An 11,289-nucleotide genomic window follows, 5' to 3' on the forward strand; every position below is an offset into this window, starting at 1 on the left:
CGGTTGTCCCTGTCCACCGTGTTTTTCTGCCTTTGACTTTCCCATCCGCTTCCTTAATTTTCTTATCATTTTTTTATGTTCATGGAATGGGATGGGGTTGCTCTCCTTGTGTCTCTCCTGGCACAGACCTCAGCCTGAGCTGGGACAGACTCGGCTTGGAAGGGGGTGAGCGTGCCATACATGCTCCTCTCTCTGCCTTGCGGGAATGACCCACCCCCGCTTAGAGTTGCCATTACAGTGTAAGCTGTCAAGTGTAAACTCAGGACTCTGTGCACAATAGGGGCTTAATAAAGACTGCTGCTGCTGAAATGCTTTTTCCTGGGGTATCTGGGGAGGTGAGAACTCTGACAAACTCAGAAAGAAATGGAATAGCAACAGCTAGAGCCCATGAGAAAAGAAATCCTTTATTCGAGGGACTCGAATTTTTGCCTCCCAGAGGAGCCCAGGAAGAAGACAATTGGCAAGAGCCAGAAATGGAACACACCAGCTACTGCCACTTCCCAACTCTCAACTGTTTTGGGCAAGAAGGTGGTGGTGGTAGGTGGTTTTGTTCTTGTTCCTGATCCTGCTGTGACTAGTTGATTTCTGTCTGGGCCTTTGGCTCCTAAACTGTGGAGAAGAGAGGCAGAAGCAGACACTTCTATTTCTAACTGCTCTGACTGCTGTTCTACTTCACTGTGAAAATGTCAACTTAACTCTGGTAAGTATTTGATGTGTAGTCTGAGTGGCTGTCTGATTGCCTGCCCATGTGCAGGCGTGGGTGTCTGTATATAACTGAATGTGGGGATGGATAGATAGGTGGTGGCTGGGCAGTTTTCATGAGGTAAGGAACTGTCTCAGGGTGCAGTGGTAAATAAAAATTTTAAGTGCCCACACTCCTTCCTCCTAAATTGGAAATGGTGCCCACGTTAACAGGTACCTGGGTGGGCCCTAGGTTTGGGAGGTTGAACAAGCCTCTGTATGACATGATTGCATTACGCTGACAGTACACCAAGGGTTATGTAGCTATGGCCTACAGAATGCTATGTGCAAAACATCATACGCACTCATACAGAATGACAGGGCTTGGCAGAGTTTTCTGCGCCTCAGTTAGCCAAGTGGCTGAAGCCGACCCTAGGTGATAGAGCATCCAGAGGGATGGATGTATGGGGTGAAGGGAGAGAAAGCTGCCGCTATTCCTATTGCCCTTACTCCTGGTAAAAGTTAGGCATTTGTCCTAGAGTGCTCTAAATTCCTTTCTCTTTTTTTTGTGGTTGAATTGACCGTCTAGAGCACCTCTATTCAAATTATGAATTGTATCTTTCAATTTAATAGTTGCTTCATTCCCAATTTTAGTTAAAGTTATCACTTTGGGGGCAGGGTACCCATTTACTTCTTTCCTGCATGGGAGCTGTTTGAATTTTAAAGGAAGAAATGGCAAATATTGAAAAATAGCAATGGGACTTGTAAGATAAATGAGTAGAAATGGGATATAATGCTATGATGCTCTTGAATTAGTAGTTCTATAATAGTGTCAAAAATTGCTTCTCACTGTATAAGTTTTTATCCTAATCTAAAAGCCTGCCAGAGGAATAGTATTTAGGACCTAGAACCTCTATGGATGGTATTGAGAATCAGCAGTTAAGCCAACAATAAACTTGGGAGTTTTGGGGCTTTGAATATTTTTATGTTTGTGAATCCAGGAGTGAACCTATTATCTCACCAACCAGGCCAGCTAGACAAGCACTCAACAATGAGTTCTCTCAAAGGCATTGAGTTTTCATGAACGCAGAGGCTTCTGATTGGGTGGGAAATCTTTGAGGTTGCTGTTACTGCTTCTCCCAGTCATTAATTATGGGGGCCAGTGTAACCCTTCATTGTAGAGGGGCCTTGCTGGAGGAGACAGAACAACTACTGTTTAAATGATTAAGATGTAGAATTTGTCCTTGGCTTTCTGAGCATTTCAGTTGTCAGTTGAGGCACTTCTGTTGTCAAATTATTTCACATAAAAGCCTTGTGAAGGGTTTCTTACAGTTGTTAAAAAATTATTTTGGAAGCAATAACTCGATAATAGTTTGTGTATTCAGGATGTCGGTTTGCTACCAGGAGTTTCCTAAATTGGTTATGTAGTTTGCTTAACAAATCCAGATATGGTTATTATATAACTAGATTTATTAACCTGTGTGGTTAATATAGTAAAATCTTATTAAACTGGAAGGATAAATTTGGGAGGTATTTTATAGGGAAGTCTGAATATAAATATCCTTTAAAAATCCCACTCAGGAGGTTCTCAAATAATAGAAAACTTTAGCAGCAGGTAGGTTTTTAAAATTTAATGAAGAGATTCATTAGGCAGAGATAGCATTGAATTTGTGTTTTGATTCTGGTGAGAGATGTCTTATAAACCTATATGAGGATTTAAGATCTATTCCTCTATGTTCAGGTTTATCAATGCTAGACGACGAATTCTCCAGCCCATGTTGGATTCCAGCTGTTCAGAAACACCAAAAACAAAGAAAAAGACATCTCAGAACAGACCTGTTCAGAGGTTTTGGCCCGACTCGATTGCATCAGGAGTTGCCCAGCAACCGCCTAATGAACTTGCAATGTCTGAAGGTAAGGAAAATTTTACTCATTTGCCCAGAAATACAACTTTTAACTGCATTTCCCTCCCATCCAAATTCTTGCCACACTGCTGCAAGCACTTATCATATTCTGCCTTGTCTGCTGCATTAGCCTCCTCATTGACTTCCCTGACTCCTGTCTCCCCATTCCAATCCGTATTTCACTCTGCTGCCTGGATCATTTTTCCAAAAAAAAAAAATTTCAGTCCATGTCTCCCCATTCTTCAGGAACTGTCAGTGGTTGTCCATTCACCTCCTCATCAATCAATGGTATTTACTGAGCACTTATTGTGTGCAGAGCACTTTATTAAGCATTTGGGAGAGTACAATGCAATGGAGTTGATAAGCACCTTTCCTGCCTACCATGAGCAAAAAGCCCCTAGAATCAGCTCTCCTCCCTCCCTTCCCCCAGCCCAACCCACACTCTTTACCTCTCTAAACTCTCTGTTCCTTGATTTCATCTATCTCATCACCAGTCCCTTGCCCAAGTACTTCTTCTGGCTTGGAATTCTCTTCCTTTAGATAGATAGATGGGATAATGAAGGCCCATACTCCAAATTGTACTAAGTTATATGGTATTGTAATTCAGTTTTTTCAGTCCATTGGAATTTGGCTTTGAATCTTGCAGCCCCTAAATTCATAGTTGGGCATATTTCAACTGAAGCTACCACAGGTTATCTAGTCTTGTTTGCTACATGTTCTGTATGTTTCACCAATACTTTCTTGAAATTTTTGAGCACCTCACCGCTTCAGTGTTGGAAATCTCTCTACTGCCTGTTTTAGTTCCTTTGTTCTACTTACGTTTTTACCTAGGAAAATTAAGTGCATTCAGTTCTGCTTTTATGCATGTTCTCACTACGCTTTTAAGGCTTTTAAGTGTCAGGGAATGAAGGAAGCAAACCTGTAATGGATACAGTGCATTGCAGTTTTGGAAGAAATGGCTTGTGTTCATGCACATTTATACACATGCCCTGTGTCAGACATGGTGACTTCAATATCTCGAGTTTCTGCAAGAATGCAATCCTGCGGATGGGAGAAATGGGTGTATAACAAGCTAAGGACAATAGAAGTCCTGTTATAGCACTTGGAGATCATTCTGAAGACAGTGTTTTGGAAAAACGGCATCTCAATATAACATTTTGCCTGTGAGTGGTGGGGGAATCTTGTGACTCAGTAATCTTCCTAGATTATGCATTCATCTCCGTCCCTTTGTCCTGTTCTCCTCCTTCTCTCCCAAGGAGCTGTTGTGACTATTACGGCTCCCGTTAATATGAATGTGGACAGCCTCCAATCTCTGTCATCTGACGGGGCTACCTTGGCAGTTCAGCAAGTCATGATGGCAGGGCAGAGTGAGGATGAGTCTGTGGACAGCACAGAAGAAGATGGAGGTGACCTTTCCACAACCAACATCAGTGGACTCGTCTTGGATAACAGCGATTCTCTGCAGTAGGAAGCAAGAGAGCACAGACGGAAGAACTAGGGAAAAGAATGGACTCCACAGACTTTTTATAGTTTGCACAGCAAACATTTTACACAAGTTTTATTTCTAATATGTTTTATATGTAGATATAGAAGGGTGCACTTTTTGTATTTCATAGTAAGCTTAAAGAGTGTCTTTGCAGGTGCAGCGACTTCTTTCAAATGTACGTGTGGGGTTTTTTTATTTCCTTTAAAGTTTTAACTCTTAATATAATGAATGGTCCCTTATGAGTCCCTCAATGGAAAATGCTTCCATTGTCTTAAGCAAAATTAGTCAAAAGTAATTAGTCCTCTTGTTTGAAGCAAATTTCAAAGGGCTAATTTAAATTTTCTGTCCAAGTCTTAAGGAATTGGATCCTTAATGAGCCCCCATGTATTCGAAAGAAGCTTCTGCACCTTAAAAACTGCCAGTCAGAGGTGGACAGCACCACACACAAAAACAAATGAAGTGTGATTTAGTCATGAATGTATGGCAATTTAAAATAAGTTAAATTTCTCTCATATTCAAGTGAGCCTGTTTCATTTGCTAAAAAAAAAAACTCCTATTTTTACCTAGCTGGAATTATTGGATAAAAACTATTTTTATAAATTCATTAGGAATTGGGATTATGACTATATTGAACATAAAATTTCTAGAAGGAAATACATGTTTTAGTATTCCTGTTGGGGATGGTTCTGAATGGACCAAATTAAATACACATGCCTAAAGCTAGTTAGCATTCAATGGTTCTCTGTGAATACAAACCCTGAGGAGTAATGTAGATTTAATAATGGCGTTAGAACTGGCAATTCAAAGAAACTTTGATATCTTCAAATTTTCATTTATATGAATGCTCAGATTGCATTTTACACTTGATCTAAACTTGTATCTAAAAGTATTTGCTAATAGGTATTCAGGTAAGGTAAGTGCAAATGATACCCCAAATATTCCCAGTAATCAATTAAGCAATATTCTTTTAGTCTAATTTAAATCTGACTACAGTTCACTGGTAGTTTTTCCACATTAGCCAAGGTTTTGTTTTTTTGTTGTTTTTTTTTTTTTTAACTCCTACATAGGATACCTGAAACTTGTTTGAATTTTCAGCACCAGAGCAGATACAAAACATTTAGAGAATCTTTGTAAGTGATTAATAAATATTCAGAAAGTGGATTTAGCCCAGAACAATGGCTTTGTTGAAACTTCTTTTTCTCCCCAGCTTAATTTTTTTTTAACTTATTCTTGGTTGAATATGCCCGTTAGGCTTTTGATACCGAAAGTCAGTATTTCCTCCTTTTAACCTGGTTGTAACAGGATTTCTAGAACCTTGTGAATTAAAGTTTGCAGTTCATGGTATGGCATAATATTTTTCTTCCACTTGTTATTCTGCATTTAAAACAGCATCAGGGTTTTTACCTCCTGAGTTGACTCATGACCAAGGAGATGAGAGAATATATGCAAGGTATTTTTTCCTACAGGTCAACTCATTTTCACTGAGTTGGATTTCCTTAAAAAGGATGCCAAAAATTGCATGATTTCTTTATGTAGAACATTTTTGGTTTTCTGGAGGTTGCCACATATAAATTTGTTTTCAGTTGTTTGGCGTTTGAGATTTAGCTACAATGAATGGTCATCTCACTGAGGTTATGTTGTGAAATATTTGTTTTAATTCAGAATGACATGTCCTATTTTTCACTATATATTAGGTAATCTTCAGTGAATTCATGTATTGTTCCATAAAAGATCCACAGTACAGTAAAATTAATGATTTAAAAATAAAAACAGTTTCAGGAACTTCATCTGGAAAAAAATCTAGCTATTAACTGTAGCAAGAATAGGGAATCACACTGTAAAAAAACCCCAAAAAAACAGCCAGTATTTTCTTGTGGAAAAAATGATAAAATATTTTGTCAAAGATCTGGGTATGTCTTCAAAGATCTTTTTCCAACTCTAATTTACTTAAACATCAACTTTACTAGCATTTTTTTATGAGGAACTGTGGCAACTATATTTTGAAATTTTATTTACCATTTCTTGTCCTTTTCTAGTACTTTTCTCCAGAATAGCAAAAGCCATTAGCCGAATACCTAGTTTTTCAGCAACAATTATTCTTCCCATCGGAGATATTGGTAATCATACAACATGTAGCAGAATTTATTAAACTAATTTAAATCCAGGGTGCTACAAATATCATTTTTGGTGCCAAACTACTGAAGCTTGGAGAATAGGTATTTGCCTTTGTACAGTGAAAATCAGAAAACTTAATTGGAGTGATTTGAACAATGTTTCAGGCTGTGTTCTGCTTCATTTTTGTTTGACTCTTTGAAATAGATTCTCAGTGCCCTAAAACTGAATTGGCATGCCAGGCAGATGAGCACATGTATCTATAAACGGATTTTTTGAAGGGACTTTGGAAACATACCAAAAAAGACCTTCAAACACCATCCATGAATAATCAAGGTGCTTCTCATATATGTATAACTTATACATGTTAAGCTACTTTGATTTAAAAATCATTCTTTCTTCCACAGTATGTCATTCATCAAATTCCCTCAAAAGTGTTTCCCTTCCAGCTACCTACATAGCCAAAAGAATCAATTAAAGCACACTCCCATCTACTTGGACTTGTCGCAAGTGAAGAAGTTAAACCCCAAACTCTCTTCTTGTTGAATTCTTTATTTGTGAAGGATCCTTTTGAATGTGCTTTAAATTCCTGACTTCTTGAATTCTGTTGTTGTGGTTGTTACTGTTGTTCCATTGTAGAGCAAATAAGCTAGGTTGGCCTTGCCAAACCCAAATCAAACTCATACTGCTGGACTCATTTAAATCTTTTATGGTTTGTGGGGTTATTTTTCATATAGTAAAATGAGTTGATTCATTCATCCATTGTGTCAAGTGGGAAATGGCACAAGTATGCTGTTCAGTAGGCTGAGAAACAATGACAATTAGTAACCTGTATGAGAAAGCATACATCACCCTGTCTTATGAATTTTCTGTGTATAACCTTTTGACTGATGACTGCTTTCTGCCAGCGTGAAAGAGCAATGGACTAATGGAGCACTTTTGAAAAAAACAGACAGTCCTAGCGTCAATGATATCAATGAAATATCATTTTCCCCCCAATGATATTAAAGGCCCATCTCTGGCGGATAGTACTGAAATAATCCAGCAATCTTCCTTTGTCTTAGTAACATTTGGTCTATGAAACTGACAATCTTTAAAATGTGAATACTGTAACATTAAGTTTTTCTTGGATTGTTGTCTTGAAAAGGGATTTTGTGAAACAACTGATTTATCAAAGCAAAAAAATTAAAAATAGAAACATGTTTATGGATGATGTATTATTGCCAGAAGCTCAACTCAAACCAAAAGCATGCATTCTCTCGTAAGTAAAGCCTAAGAATTGCTTCATGCTACATTCTGAACTTTGGTTTGCAGTCTACACTAAGAATGAGAGTTGGCATTGCCATTGGATTGAAATTCATTTCTATTTTCAGACGTCAACTATATAACAGGAAAAAATCATGTCCCTGGGTAAAGGATTAGTTTTGAGAAATAAAGGAGAAACAGATTCTATTTTTCAAAGGGATTTTCCATTCTTTAGTTCCCATAATATTTTTCTCATAGAACCTGTCAGTTGATTAATATCGAGTGCTTGCTGGGTGCAGAGCACTGTAAGGAGAGCTTGGAAGAGTACAATAGAGTAAGTAGATCTGACCCCTGTCCTCAAGGAGCTTATAATCTACCTGGGGAGAAGGACATTAAAATAAATTACAGGTAGAGGAGGCAACCAAGAATAAGGAATATATTTACATGAGTGCAGTGGGGAGGGTAATTGGGCTGAGTACCTAAGTGCTGAGAGGCTATGAACTCAAGTGCATAGGTGATGCAGAAAGGAGGGGAAATAGGAGGGAAGGTGAGAGATTAGTCAGAGAAAGCTTCCTGGTGGAGATGTGATTTTAGTAAGGCTTTGAAGATGAGCATGGTAGTCTAGCAGATATGAAGGAGGGAGTTCCAGGAAGGAAGAGGGATGAGAGGCAAGACCGATGAGAGTAAGACACAGTTAGTAGGTTGATATTAGAGGAATAAATTGAGTGGGCTGGGCTGTAGTGGGAGAGGAAGGAGGTTAGCAGGGAGAGAGCTGATTGAGTGCTGATGGCAAGGTGTATGTGTTTCTCCAACTGGCAACCACTGGGAGGTTTTGAGGACAAGCAAGGAAGCAGTTTGTGTGGAGAACAAGAGATGGGGTCTGGAGATATGATCAAAGCACACTGAAGAAACATTTTGAGACAATTCTGAGAGAAATATTTGTTAGGTAAAGTACAGCTTATGCCAGAAATTATGCTGCTTTAGCCAGTAGACTCGAGACCACCAAATACATCCAAGTGGACTCGGAGGTGCATTGCAGGGACCCCATTTAGAGCTATTTATATCTTATTTTCCAGGAAACCTGCTACTGCGCTAGATTTACCAACTTTCCTATAGCTGAGACAAGCATAAATATATCTACATATATTAAAGAATTTCCCATAATAAAAATCAGATTTAAATAACTTGGATGAATATTTAATGTCCATCTATTTTTTTTCTGGTTTTGCATTTGGAATTATTAAAAAAAAATGCAAAATAATTCATTACTAGATCAAGAACATGTCTTCCAACTCTATTATACTGTACTTTCTCTCACACTTAGTATAATGCTCTGCACATAGGAAACATTCAGTAAATATGCTTGAGGATCTAGAACCTGTATTCCAATGATTATTTTGAATTTCTTGGCATTACAAATCTTACCAGACCTTTTACGATCCTGAACACCACTTTCGTTTTATTTCAGAACCCCAAAGGACCATGTTAAAATAGAGAAATATTTCCATAATGAAATTAGATTCTTCTAAGTCCAAATTTTTGCCCTATGAATAAATACTTTTTGGTTCATGTAACAACTGTACATCTTGTGACTGAAGCTTTAAAAATCTGATTTGTAACAGACAGCATCTTGCCATTGTCCAAGCTTAAAGATAGGAAGTATTTTGTTGAAAATATTAGGATTGTAATGCCATATCAGAAATTTTGGATCATAGAAATGAAGGTAAGCTCCTTGTAAATATGAAGTAGCTAATTTTGAAGAATTTGCTGTTCTGCGGGTTTTGTCATCTTAAAGTTAGGAGACTTTTAACTTTTATCTTTATTCAATCATATGTTACAAGATTTGAGTCCAATATTTTTTTTAGTGCCTGAGGGGTTATGATTTTTGCTGAAATATTTTGGTATCACCTAATCTGCCTAATTTAACTATTTGATTCACCTATAAATCCTTTGCCAAAACCTAAAACCCTTTTTTTGAATGTTATTTCTTAAAAGTGCTTTTAAGTAAATTACTATTCTTACCTTACTGTTATGCTCTAAAGAGCAGTTGAGATTAGAGGGAGGTAGATACAGATAGCCATTTTATCTCAAAAAAATAATCTTAGTCGTGGATTGAAAATTAGCACAAGAATTTAAGAATTCTGAAAATTACCATGGATTTCTGGGATTCATCCTAATTGAATTCAATTAGGGGCATTTTAGTGAATACCTCAACTTTGTATTTCCCCAAAATATGAAACAAAATGCATTGGTGTTGGAAGCTTTCCCTGGCATTACCAACTCCTTAGGGGAAAAAAAAAAGCAAGTCTTTGAAAAGGAGGTTCTTGTTAACTAATGTTTTTTCTTTGTGTTCCATTTAATAAATATTCATCGTTTAATATGTCAATCTAATATCTGTATTTCCCTCATCAAAAAGTAATCACAAGTGTGAATACATGCAGCAAACTAATAGATCTAGAAAGGGTGGATAACTAAAGATGTTTCTTAAAAGTTTTCAAGAAGATCACATGGTCTCAAAAGCGATTTGGTTACTAATCAAGTTCAGCAGTAAAATGACCGGAGAGCTAGCTGAATGCACAGAAATGCTCCCTCAACTCCAGGTTTAAAATGTCTGAAGGCAGTGCTTCCCCGGAGAAGTGGCTAGAAGAATGTCTTATAGCAAGTGTGGAGAATGCTACCCTTCTCTGCACAACATAAAAACTGGTTAGGATTAGGAGGAGGTGAAAGCGATTTGTTTTCTTTTAAATGGATTGCTTTGATGAAGATCAAAGACCTATTTCAATATGTGTGTGTGCGTGTGTGTGCCTGTGTTTGTGCGCGCGCGTGTACAAGGGGGAGGTGTTGGGGGTGTTACCGGGCTTTTGTTGAGGAAGAAGCCCAAGGCGGGGAGCTGGAAGAGGGAGATGGTAAGTAGAGACTGGAGAAAAACCGAACAGGGTGTAAAAACGCTGTGTAAAGGCAGACTGCAGGAAAGTTGGAAAAGGCAAAATTGATGATGAATTCTCTTCCATTATACATTATGGTGGCAGGAAAAAGGAAGAAGAAAATCCAAGAAAGCACTCACTGTGGAAGGATTATTTATTCCTAGAAAAATTTTGCGAGCAGATGGTGCACAGCTTAAGGTGAGAGATTCCTGAGAGTTTTTTGCCGAATTACAAAATAGCAGTTGCTCCTCTAGTCCTCTACATGATGTGTATTTGCATCACACACAAAAATAACCACAGCATGCAAAGACAATAAGTTCAGAGGGCAAATAGATGGTTCAACTAGCCCACAAAGGGGTAGATGAGGAGGCAGAAGAGGGATGATTCTTGCAAACCACACTGACATTTCATTTCTGGTAGCCTTGAGGCAGAACCGGGCCGGGGGCAAATTGGGATACAAAAAGCAAAGGGGAAAGGAATAGGGAAAGGGGGATTAAATTCCCGCACTGCCAGTTCTAATGTCAACCTTCTCACTGTACCTCAGTCTTGTCTATCTCACTGCCTGCCGACTCGTCACCCATGTCCTGCCTCTGGCCTGGAACATCCTCCTTCCTCATATCGGACAGATAATGACTCTCCCCCCACTTTAAAGCCATATTGAAGGTACATCTCCTCCAAGAGGCCTTCCCTGACTTAGTTCTCCATTCCTCTTCTCCCACCCCCTTCTGCATCACCTTGACTTGCTCCCTTTATTCATCCCCTTTCCCAGCCCCACAGCACTCATGTAAATACCTGGAATTTATTTATATTAACGTCTGTCTCCCCCACTAGGCTGTAAATTCATTGTAGGCAGAGCATGTATCTGCTTTTTGTTGTACTCTCCAAAGTGCTAAGTACAGTGCTCCACACACACTACACTCAATAAATACAGTTGAAT

At 38.4% G+C, this 11,289-nt stretch overlaps 1 protein-coding gene across 2 annotated transcripts in view; it reads left to right on the plus strand.

The window, feature by feature from the left end:
- The window catches only part of PKNOX1 (PBX/knotted 1 homeobox 1), a 32,816-nt gene extending 25,427 nt beyond the window's left edge, over positions 1-7,389 (plus strand). For both annotated transcript variants that reach the window (XM_029083337.2, XM_029083339.1), the window contains 2 exons: positions 2,423-2,595; positions 3,842-7,389. In XM_029083337.2, coding sequence (XP_028939170.1) covers positions 2,423-2,595; positions 3,842-4,053 — 385 coding nt within the window. In that variant the 3' untranslated portion in view covers positions 4,054-7,389. The remainder of the gene's footprint in view (positions 1-2,422; positions 2,596-3,841) is intronic.
- Positions 7,390-11,289: the final 3,900 nt, after the last annotated feature.

The sequence above is a fragment of the Ornithorhynchus anatinus genome, chromosome 18 (assembly GCF_004115215.2).
Source record: "Ornithorhynchus anatinus isolate Pmale09 chromosome 18, mOrnAna1.pri.v4, whole genome shotgun sequence".
NCBI classification, from domain to species: Eukaryota; Metazoa; Chordata; class Mammalia; order Monotremata; family Ornithorhynchidae; genus Ornithorhynchus; species Ornithorhynchus anatinus.